General features: G+C 37.8%; 1 protein-coding gene across 1 annotated transcript in view; it reads left to right on the top strand.

Annotated features, from left to right (window-relative positions):
- Positions 1-3021: 3021 nt before the first annotated feature.
- LOC136850985 (uncharacterized) overlaps positions 3022-12500 on the top strand; it is a 9551-nt gene continuing 72 nt past the window's right edge. The window contains exons 1-3 of the mRNA XM_067124959.1: positions 3022-3051; positions 4341-4677; positions 12490-12500. The exon at positions 12490-12500 is cut by the window's right edge and continues 72 nt beyond it. Coding sequence (XP_066981060.1) covers positions 3022-3051; positions 4341-4677; positions 12490-12500 — 378 coding nt within the window. The remainder of the gene's footprint in view (positions 3052-4340; positions 4678-12489) is intronic.

Here is a 12500-nt window from a genome sequence, read left to right as displayed (position 1 = left end):
GAGCTTGAAGTACTGGTCTTGATTAAAATGGCTTTTATCTTCTCAAATGATTCTCGACATTCTGAAGTCCAAACAAACTTTGTTTTGGGACTAGCTAAGTCAATCAAGGGAGCTACTACAGCTGAGAAATTCAGAGAGAATGGTCGATAAAATCCAGCCATGCCCAAAAACCTTTGTAGCTGGTTCCTTGTAATAGGGAGGGTAGTCTTACGGATACCTTCTAAATTAGCAGTTGCAGGAGCGAGAAAACTCTTTTCCAACTTCAAATCCCAGATACTGAACCGTTGCCTTTCCAAACTCACTCTTTCCTAAGTTGATTGTTAGTCCTACTTCCCATAGTTTCTTGAAAACTTTTCTTAAAATCCTCAGATGTTCTTCCCATATTGTAGCATAAATCACTATGTCATCAAGGTGTACACCTACTCCTTCTATAGGTCCTAACAGCTGATCCATTACTCTTTGGCATGTTGCAGGTGCATTCATCAGACTAAACAGCAAAACAGTGTATTGATACAGTCCAAAAGTAGTAATGAAAGCTAACAGTAATTTACCATTCTCATCTAAGGGAATTTTATAATACCTTTTCAGCAAGTCTACCCTGGAAACAAATTTGACTTCCCCAATTTTATCAAGCAACTGATCTATAAGAGGCAAGGGATAGTTGTCAGCCACACTGACGGCATTCAATTTCCTTTACTATAATTAGTACACATCCTAAATGAGCCATCTGGTTTCTTCACCAACACACATGGAGAACTGTGATGACTTGAACTGGGTTCTGCTCATCCATGCTGCAATAAATATTCTACTTCTTTCTTTAGAACATCTCTGTGGAAAGGTGATAGGTGATATGCTCTCTGTTTAAAAGGTTTTTCATCTACCCTTATCTTTATCTCATGCTTTGACAGATTGGTATGCCTAGGTACATATGCAAAAATTTCCTGGAAAATTTTAATCACTTCACTTACTTCACCACTTTGCTCAGCACTCAGATGTTTTAGTTTATCCTAGAAATTTTGTAATATGGAATAATTGTTCAACTTGCTTTCAGCTCCCAATCCGTCTGTGTTACTGAAACTGCTTCAGTTTTAGTCCCTGAGAAGTAAGGTTTCAAAAGATTTACATGCATCTTCCTCTAGCACTTGCTTCTTCCTGGTGTGTCAGTCAAACAGGTGAGATCACTTAACTTCTCTATTATCTTATAAGGATCTTGTAATTTATTTGTAAGGGGAAATCTTTTCATTGGTAAGAACACTAGAACTAGCTGACCTGCACTAAACTTCTTAGTTTAGTTTTAACATCATATCTTCTTTTCATTTTCTCTTGAATTACTTTCAGATTTTCTAAAGAGAATTTTCTAATTTCTCTTAGCCTTTTCCTTAAGGTCTTTGCATATTCTCCTTGGATTTCCTCTTGATTTCCTTCCCAGTTTCTTGCAAAAATCTTCAGTGGTCCTCATACTTCTCGACCAAAAATCACCTCATTAGGTGAACATCCCATGCTTTCTTGCAAAGCATTCCTAACTTTAAACAACATTAAGGGTAAACCAGCATCCCATTATCTTCCTGACTCTTGACAATACTTTGTTAACATGCTTTTCAATGTCTGATGGAACCTTTGTAAGGCTCCTTTACTCTCTGGATGATAGACAGTTGGTAACTGTTGCTTCACCTCTAACAAGTTCATTACATCCTGGAACAATTTAGAAGTAAAGTTCGTTCCTCTGTCACTTTGCACAATTTCTGGTATTCCAAACCTTCGAGAAAAACTCCACCAACTTCCCAGCGATTACCTTAGCACTTTAACTTCTAACTGGGATTGTTTCAGGACACCTTGTCAAAGAACACATTAAAGTTAACATATATTCATTTCCTTTCTTTGCTTTCGGAAGCGGCCCTGCCACATCTATAGTCACCTTTCTAAAGGGTTCTCTAACTTTTATGGGTTGTAGGGGGCTTTCTGAATGGTTTCGTTCGGTTTTCCAGCTACTTGGCAGGTCTGGCATTCTCAACAAAACTTGCTTACATCTTTTTGAAGCCCAGGCCAGAAAAAATACTTCATAATCTTTTCAACAGTCTTCCTGATTCCATATGTGTGCTACTGGTACCGCTTGCTTCCCATTGGATATGGAATCAGAATTTGATGATATTCACCCCATTCAGCATTTCCTGGTATATATGCAGTTCTATGCTTCCTCATTAGTAAACCTTCCCTTAGATAATAACAGGTAGGAGTTTGTTGCATCTCTTCTTGATCAACAACTTTGAAGAGCAAATCAGATAATGTTGTATCCTTCTGCAATTCCATTAGTTTCTCTAGTCACTTGACCAACTTCAAGGTCTAAACTCCCAATCTGCTAATAGTGCAGCAGATAATTGCATATTTCATAAGAACGTTCTAGATAGTGAAACAAGCATAGTGCTTGCACAAGTGCCTTTAAAGTTCCTCTCAGAAAAGGGCGCTGGCCACGCAAAAAATTTAATATGGCGGCCAAATTCCAAGATGGCGGCCAGTATCTGAGCAGATTTTGGCTAATTTTCACTAGAATGGCATGTATTTGCTTCTAGCAATATGGTAAAGAAAGCTCTTCCATACTATTTCTTGAATATTATGTTTTCTGTAGCTTCCCAGTACAGTTTACCTTTAAATATAATATATGGCTGCCAAGAAAGGTAGAAACAATAATTATAATGAGAAATAATGCCCGTTCATAAATTATCGTTTTAAAGCATGGATCTTGGTTTCTGTGGTTTTAGATCCTAATGAGGCCATCTCTTTCGAATAACTCATCAATTTTGAAGGAAAATTAATAAATGTAAAAGAGTGTATGTCTGCACACAACCAAGGCACACTGGTGACATCACTGCTGTGTAACTCAGCATGGGGTTCAGTGCCAGCTAATCCAGCTTACTATCCTGTAGTCTTAGACTAGTAGTTGTAGTATAGTTTAGTTTAGTGTCCCAAATGCTTCTAACAGCCCCAGACCAGCTATAGTTAGATAGCCGCACCTGAATAGACAGGATGTGCCAGCGCGGAGAGCCGAGCCAAGAGGTATGGGGGGGCTGGCATGTATTTGCCTGAGTGGAGAGAAACGCCGCTCAAAGAGAAGTCATCCCATTTTCCCAGGGTGGTGGAGCGGCTCTCCGTTTGCTATCATAAATCCTTTTTGCCCCTGCCCGTTCCCCTTCCGATTCTTCATTTCACTTCTCTGCTGGGTATTCATGTATATATTCATCTTGTTGATTTGCTTGTCAGTGTTTTTACCTTTCTTCATAAGGTTTTGTTTTTCTCTCCTTTTCAGGAATAGACGGTGTTTTAAATGTTGCATAGAGATGAAATCTGAGAGCTTGTATTACTGGCCAGTTTGGCTGCTTCCATATATCCATGTGAACATAGTATGTTTTGTTAAAAATTATGGCTGTATTAGCGGAGATTAATTTATAGGTAAGTTTGTAAAATTTTCCAATAATTCCTTTCGCGTCATAATTGTCCAATATTCATTTCATCTTAGGGAGAATGTAGTAACACTCGGGAACGTTTTCCATTGTGTATTTGTATTGTACATATATATTGGGATGATGAACACGTTCCAAGTGTGTCTTTACATTCCTTTGTCTTAAATGGGTGTTGGCCAATTATTATCATTGACCTTTCCCGTGCAGAGAAGTGCATTATTAGACAAATAAGAGAAACTATTTTAAATTGAGCTCCTGTGATGCAGCCATAATTTTTAATGGAAAAAAATATTTGAGAGGGTCCTGGCAAATAATAATAATAATAATAATAATAATAATAATAATAATAATAATAATAATAATAATAATAATAATAATGAAGCCTTGAACTCTCCCAGTGGCTGTCCACTCTGTTCGTTTGCGACGCCGCCCCGCTTCCTTGTGGCCCTCCGTAGGCATTTCCCTCCATTGAACACTTCCTTCCATATTCCCTCTTCACGTGGAGAATGACAACTAAAGAACAAGTAGACTGGGTTCAGGAAGCTCAAAATTCCGCAGCTAAAATAGCTCTTGGAGAGGCTGGGAAATATGGTCACATGAAACCAATTCTGAAAGACTTGGAGTGGATGAATATTGAAACTAAAATAACTTTGGACATTTGTTTGTTTACACATAAAGTATGCAGTTATTTACTTTCCGACTGGCATTTTGAATTCCCCACTGTGGGCGATGTACAAGTACGACCTACTCGCCAATCGAACGACCTCTTAGTAAGATGGACAACTACTGACATGGGAGCTAAAGCAATATCGATTAAGGGGCCAAGGGTCTGGAACAACAGTTGGGGAAACAGAAAACTTTGAAATTAGTGTTGGATTACACCAGGGGTCAGCATTAAGCCCATTTTTGTTGGTGCTGGTCATCGATATGTTGAGTGAAGAGATCAGGAATGAAGTACTGTGGGAGTTGTTGTACTCTGATGATCTGCTGATTACTGCTGAAGATAAGGAGGACCTACAGAGAAGGGATGGAGAGTGGCAGGAGTCTTTAGAGAGGGGGTGCTTAAGGGTGAATAAAACAGAGGCTTTAGTGAGCAGTAGAGAAGATAGAGACAGAATAGTAATACAAGAAAGAAGAGGCTCGATTACAAAACAGATGGAGAAGTTTAAATGCTTTGCACCTACTTTAAGCCAAGAGGGGGGATGTGAGGCTAAAGTGGACAGTAGGATAAAAGCGGCGTGGGGGAAGTGGAGAGATGTAGCTGGAGTTTTATGTGATGTGAAAATGCCAATCAAGCTAAAAGTCAAGATCTATAGCACAGTGATAAGACCAGTGTTAATGTATGGATCAGAAACATGGGCTTAAAGCAGAAAGAGGAAGTTAAAGCCTGAGAGAACAGAGATGAGAATGTTGAGGTGGGATTATGGAATATCGCTGCTTGAGAGACTGGAAAATGATGAAATAAGAAGAAGAGCAGGCTTAGTAAAGATAACAGAGGTGATAAGAGAGTCACGATTGAGTTGGTATGGGCATGTGTTAAGGATTGATGACGAGGAGGGAGTGAAGAGAGCTTGGGAAGAACCTGTTAGAGGAAGAAGATCGAGAGGGAGACGGAGAATTAGATTTACAGATGCGGAAGGGAAGATAAGGGGAGAAGAGGTTTGGTGGAGGATGATGCCTTTGATAGAAGGCAGTGGAGAAGGCGCATCAGACAACCGACCCCTTAACGTAGGGATAACGGTGGGAAATAAGGTCTGGAACAACATCCCAACTAAAAGTCCTCATCTTCAGTCAAGGTTTTCAAAAAGGTATTAAAAACATTTTTTTTTTTTTCGAAAATTAATTATAACGTGTAGGGAAGCACATAGAAACTTGGTAATAAGTGGCTTATTTTCGTATGATTTTAGCGACTTAGTTAAAAATGTTTGTTTATAGTTTTATTATGTTGTACTTTTAATGAACATGTGATTTTATTTTGAAAGGGTATTTTGCATTTTAAGATAGTCTTAATTGTTGGTCTTAGTAACTACAGTCTTAATTGGTGGTCTTAATAACTACAGTCTTAACTGATGGTCTTGATAACTATAGTCTTAATGGGTGGTCTTAATAACTACAGTCTTAACTGGTGGTCTTAACAACTGAAGATGAAGTTAATTTGTATTAGGTAGATACTTAAAGTCATTTACTGTCCTTTAAATTTTTACATTTTTTATAAATGCTTTTTAATAGTCATTTCATTATTATTTTCATCCCCATACTTAGGTTCTTTCATGTTGTAAATATTTACGGTATATTTTTACTGGTATAAGTGTGGGTAATTTTTCCTTTAAAACGGTAATGTTCGTATTGGCGGAATTTTTTAGAATAATTCAGATTTTAATCAGAAGTCTTCCTTGGAGAAGGGCGGGCTGTGTGTGTTTGACTTCGTGGGATGCCCTAAGAAGCAAAGCAATGTCAGTGTCGATAATTGTATCCATATGTTTTTTTTCTAAGTATATATTGTAAATTTAATCTTGTTAGCATACCCTCCATTTGTGATAGTACTAACATATAGGGAATTTAGGATGAATTTAGAAAGTATTAACATACAGGAAATTTAGGGTGAATTTAGATAGCATTAACATATAGGAAATTTAGGATGAATTTAGATAGCATTAACATATTTGAAATTTATGATGAATTTAGATAGTATTAACGTATAGGAAATTTAGGATGAATTTAGATAGTATTAACATAGGAAATTTAGGATGAATTTAGAAAACTCAGATGTCACTGGCAAGAGGTTCTGCTAGTCCAGCAATATGGGCTATTTTTTCATAAAATTATAGTGCCCACATGCTTAATTCATTCACATTAAAACATCAAATTTGTTTTTTTGTTAGGTAAACGACAAACGTAATTTACTCACCCTGTTCGCTTTTGCATTGCATACCAGCGCTACATTAACAGCCTTGTCGTTCGCATCTTCGTTACCATACTGTAGGTGTTTCCTGTGGTAAATACATCATTTCACAGTTTTATGTCTCAGTAATTCAATATTTTAAAACGGTCTCTCAGTAGGTTATTATTTTGAAACGGTCATTTTTTTTTTTTTGTGTTTTTTCAGCTTTTTAGAAATGATTTTGATCATAAGTTTTCTTTGGAGAAGGACGCGTCCACGTGCGTTTGACTTTGATGACATAAATCATTTATATTTGCTATTTTATAAGTCAGTGGAAGTTGCATATATTTTCAAAATATTTCATGGAAAATAACCATTGCGATATGGATAAAAGATTTTGATATGAATTAATTTGATTTGATTGCTTCTTCTCCCCCTCAAATGATGGCCTTTCCGTTTCTTTCCTCCGTGTCTCCTTTTAGTCATGACATTTCCATTGTCGTTGAACCGTTTCTTTTATTCCGTGGATGACCTCCAGCCGTCCTTTCTTACTCTTTCCATATCTTACCTTCCTCGGTCACTTCCCACAGCATACTCTTTTTTCTGTTTCCTCTTCCCCCAGTCATAACTTCCCTTCTACCTTTCTGGTGTCCCTTTTTCCTTCCTTTTCATCTGTCTCCTTCCCCAAGAGTGATATCATCCGGCTCTTCTCCTCCCGTTTTCTCCTGCATCCAGTGGTGACCAGCCCTCTCTCCTTCCCAACCTCTCTTCCACCAAACGGTGACCTCCTCTCGCTTCTCCCCTCAAATTTGAGCCATCGAATGGTGACCTTTCCTCTGTGTCTTTCTCCCCAGTTTCCTCTCCCGAGAGATGACCTCAGCTGGCCTTCTGTGACCTCTTTTTAGCCAACTGCCGCCAGGAGCGCCACAGTCTTTCTGATCGACGAAAGGTAACTCGCGACGGGGGAATCTGCTTCAGCCCATTCTTTTGTGTCGGCGGGTAAATTGTCTGGTTACTTCACGCTGGCGTCATGGCGCCTTCGCTTGTCTTCTCAGGAATTTGATGTCTTAATGGTGCGTGACTCCATTTTGGGTCGGAAAGTTTGAACTTACGCAAAATGTAACATCTTCTGTTACGCATACTGTTTATATATATATATATATATATATATATATATATATACTGAATAATATATATATATATATATATATATATATATATATATATGAGTAATTTTATATATATAATTATATACATATACAATAATATTTAAAACATACATACATACATATATTTATGTATGCATTTATGAATGTATGAGTGTTATTTATATATATATATATATATATATATATATATGTATTTTTCTTGACTACATTTGAACGAACTTGAGCTCAAGTGAGAGTCCAGGGCATTAGCAGCTCCTCCACAAAAGTCGAACTAATGCCCTGGACTCTCACTTGACAGACCAGGGTTCGTTCCCGATGTGAGTTAGAAATTTGTTTCTGCGAAACGCGTTCTCATGTGTTCATTTCCATATATAAATATATGTAAACCACACACACAGACAACACACACACACATACATGTATAGTATATATATTATATACTTATATGTCAGGTAGTATAAAGTTCCTCGTTGGACGGGTCGGTAGCGTTCTCGGCTAGCACTCTGCTGAGCCCGCGTTCGATTCTTCGGCCTGCAATGAAGAATTAGAGGAATTTATTTCTGGTGATAGAAATTCATTTCTCGGTATAATGTGGTTCGGATTCCACAATAAGCTGTAGGTCCCGTTACATGTAACCAATAGATTTAGCCACGTAAAATAAGTCTAACTTCTTCAACAGTTCCCAGGAGAGCTGTTAATCAGCTCAGTGGTCGGGTTAAACTAAGGTATACTTAACTTTTCAGGTAGTATATTGTTGGCCTTTTACTTTGCTAGTTTTAGAAGTTTGCTTTTATCAACTGTGTTCTTTTCCTTATCCTGTTGGTGTCTAGGTCTGGGCGTAATTTTGATGAACCCTACTTGTCACATGAATGGCATTTTGAGCGATTCGATATTTTCTGAATTCACCTGGATATACGGCTACCAAACACTTTGATCCAAATCCAGTTTCTAAAGATTCAAGCCACTTTCGAGTGATAATTACAGATAGAAAGTGTTAATTTAAAGGAGTACTGAGATGCTTATAAGTATACCTTAGTTTAACCAGACCACTGAGCTGAGTAACAGCTCTCCTAGAGAGGGCTGGCCCGAAGGATTAGGCTTATTTTACGTGGCTAAGAAACAATTGGTCACCCAGCAACGGGACCTACAGCTTATTGTGGAATCCGAACCACAATATACCGAGAAATGAATTTCTATCACCAGAAATAAATTCCTCTAATTCTTCATTGGCCGGTCGGAGACTCGAACTCGGGCCCCGCAGGGTACTAGCCGAGAACGGTACCGACCAGTCCAACGAAGAACTTCCGAGTTAATATTTATGTCGGTTATAAATTCAGCTTTATTTCTGAACATAATTTAAATTGAGAATTCAGGTTTTATCAGTGGATGAGAGAGTTGATTATCAAATATGAGTTGCTTTTATTTCAATGGAACAAGACCTGATGTTTCGCTTCATGATTTTGAGTTGAAGACGTGACCATTATATTAGAAAAATGATTAATCACTAATGTTATGTAAATCATTTGGTTGTCTACCTTATTGTGATTCCTTAAAATTATTTCGGAGTGTTATCCTCCGTTATTTTGCGGGGGACTTTCTCTTTCATTGAATAAATTGTTTTGGAAGAACTGGTAACACTGTTATTCTTGTTATATTTGCTCGCAGAATTCTGTAATCATTGTGAAAATGCATAGCTCTTCGATGTTAGAATTATTACTGTCACAAGTTGCAACTAAATTAACAGGAAACGGCTGATGATAACGCAGATGAGTCCAGTTTTACGACCAGTGCTATACTCATATTGCTGCTGGTGCTGGTGCCGCTGCTGGTGCTGGTGCTGGTGCTGGTGCATAGAAAGTAAATCAGATGGTTAAACAGGAAGACTATGTAGTCATGCCCCAGAACGAAATTCCTCACTCTGAACAATCCAGATTCTTGAGCAGAAGCGCAGCGGGCGGGTTTAGAAAGCAGAGAACGACTCCATAAGCACCACCCCTACCTTCCATTAGTCCCTCACCTCCCACCCCTTTATTTCATTACTGTACCCCTGATTCCCCCTACCCCTATATCATACTGCAACCCACCCACCTACCCTTACTGGCTTAGAAATGAACCCGTGTAACCTCTGGGGTCATTTCACGAAAATTAATGTTACGTGGGTGAAAGAAACAACCGGAAAAGAAAAAAAGGAAAAAAAAATGCAATACGACGGTAGCGTTCTGCGTCCTTAAAATATTCTACATTCTTGTGATGTAAGGCCGCCTGCCTCTCCCCGATCTGCATGATGATACACCACACACGTTCACACACACATGTATATATATATATATATATATATATATATATATAATTATAAATATGTATGTATATGTTTATCTATATATATGTTTGTGTGTGTATGTATATATACATACATCAAATTATATATATATATATAATATATATATGTATATGTTATATATATATATATATTATATATATATATACATATTATAAATATATATATTTATAATGTATTTATATATATGGTATACATTATGATGTGCTTAAGTATGTGAATGTTGGTATTTTATGGGGAAGCTTAATAACAATAGGTAGGCCCAAGGCTGACCACCAGTTAACGGGATGTTTAAATACATTGGAAATATTTCTCGGTGATATAAACCCTGAGCAGTAATGTAAATACGATGTTTAAAACAGCGTCTTCTAGATATTCTAAACTTCGGTAAGCTTTTCTCCATCCCCCGATTATTTCGTTACTGAAGAAAAGAAGCTATTTACTGTGTACTAGGCCACTGCAGGAAATCCCTCGGTTTCCGCTGACATTAAAAGCAACTACCATCGACAAAGGCTCGGCATTCTCTTTGGACTCGGTCAGCGATACAAGTCCTCCAACTAAAAAATTTTCCGTAGCTTAGCAAGTGAACGTTTTTCTTTTAGGATTGAACGTAAACAGTTCTTGAATATTGATTGCATATGTCAGTGGTACTGAATTATGAGCATGGAGTTTTCCTAGGCTTCGTGTACGGCGTGTGCTCTCATTGCTAGGTATCGTGATATATACTGATAGTGCCAATTGATGGTTATTCTTTCACTTTAAAATTTACAATTTTCTGAAGGGATAATATAATCCATTTTGATATTACGTTAAGGTTAATGTAACCTCACTTTATGTCAATAATTTTTACAGAGCATTATGCTTTTGCCACATACATCAGTTTTATCAAGTATAAATATTCCAATTGGTTTGTTCTTTCACACAATGGTTGTTGAGTCTTGTATGCCCACCGCAGCTGAACTTTTAGGTCTGATGTTGGTTAGGGTTATTAATACTTATGTAAATTATGAAAAATGGTGTTCAGATTAGAGTATCCTGAGAGAGAGAGAGAGAGAGAGAGAGAGACTCTCTTGGGCACTGCCAGTTTCGCATAGTGGTGAAAATTGCCCAAAACGAAGTAATGGTGATAATATGGACAAATACCGGGCCCTTCATACTGCTACCCCTCCTCCCCGCCGCAGATTCCACCTTTCTCTTCGTTATTTTTTTGTTCTCTCCAGCTTCGAGACGGGTGCTTCTTCCCCTGCCATTACGCATTAGAAAATGCTAATAACGCCTCTTTCCGAAAAATATAATTTGTACTTCCGAAGTCGTAAATTTTTCGGCAGCTTCCGCTGTCAAAAAAAAAAAAAAATGTCGGTAACTTTCCCTTCGGAAAGGAGGAGGTGGAGGAAGAGAGCGGGGAGATTACGGGCGTTGGGAGGAGTGAGAGGGAAGGAGGAGGCAGAGGAGGAGCATTTAGGAGTGAGAGGGGTGGGGGCGCTGTGGAGGGTAGGTGGGAAATATTAAGAGAGAGAGAGAGAGAGAGAGAGAGAGAGAGACAGGGAGGGGTTGGGTATCTCTTCCCCTCTCCTCCCTCCTATCTCTCCCACTCCTCCCTTCCTCCCTCCCTCCACCTAGCCTCGACTCCATCTTTGGCTTCTGGCACCGCCATTGTGTGCTAATCCTCCCTGTCGCCGCCGGGCGAAATGGCACTCAGGGTATGAGATGTTAATAGACGGCTTTCTTTCTTTCTATCAGTATTTCTTTCTCTGTTCTTGTACATTCTACTTTCGCTCATATATACATTTCACTATGTGATTATCACTATCAAACTCATTTTGAAATATTTCTGTGAAATTATTGCCAAAGAGTGTTACCGAAACATACTGCACGTAGGATGAATTAACTGAGGCGCCATGTTTTATCTCCCTCTCTCTCTCTCTCCCTCTCTCTCTCTCTCTCTCTTACTTGATCACTAGTGGCAATCTTCTTCATTCAATTTAGAGGAAAGTTGTGGCAGCCAACCGCTTTTATGCTTTCGTAAAAAATGTGAATTATGACAATGATGATTATTATTAGCGTGTATGAAAGTAGATAATTATTATGCTGATGATAATTGCATAAAATAATTAGAATATGTATAAAATTGGGGGTTAATTATTATAATATTATTATAAGAGTAAGCCTACGTTTATGTCTTGAGACAAACATTTTGAGAAATATAAACATTTCAGCCAACGAATGTCGGTGATTTTGATACAAAGTTACTAGATAAAAGATATAGATGGCGAAGAATCTTAGAATGCTATTAAAATAGACGTAAAGATGAAGCCGATGATGATAATTCTTAGAAAGTTATGAAAAGATGTATCGATGATGATGAAATTCTTCTAAGAATCGTGCTTTTTATAACGAAGAGATATAAATTAAGAATGATTAAACAATCAAACTGGATATAATGAGTATGGTAATCTCGAGAATGGAATTTAACAATTGCAGCCAGATATAATGATGATACTTTCGAGACATAAATTGAGAAATGTTTAACATGCAACCAACCAGATGCAGTGACGAAGATGATTACATTCCCATGAGTAAGCAGCCTAAGAATGGCGCAGCTTTCATGCCTGAGACGTGTAAATTTTAAAATCCTAACTATTTCAGTCGAATATAAT

This window comes from Macrobrachium rosenbergii, chromosome 23 (assembly GCF_040412425.1).
Source record: "Macrobrachium rosenbergii isolate ZJJX-2024 chromosome 23, ASM4041242v1, whole genome shotgun sequence".
In the NCBI taxonomy this organism is placed as follows: domain Eukaryota; kingdom Metazoa; phylum Arthropoda; class Malacostraca; order Decapoda; family Palaemonidae; genus Macrobrachium; species Macrobrachium rosenbergii.
The sequence above is the reverse complement of the archived record's forward strand: the minus strand, read 5'-3'. Positions and strand labels throughout refer to the sequence as shown.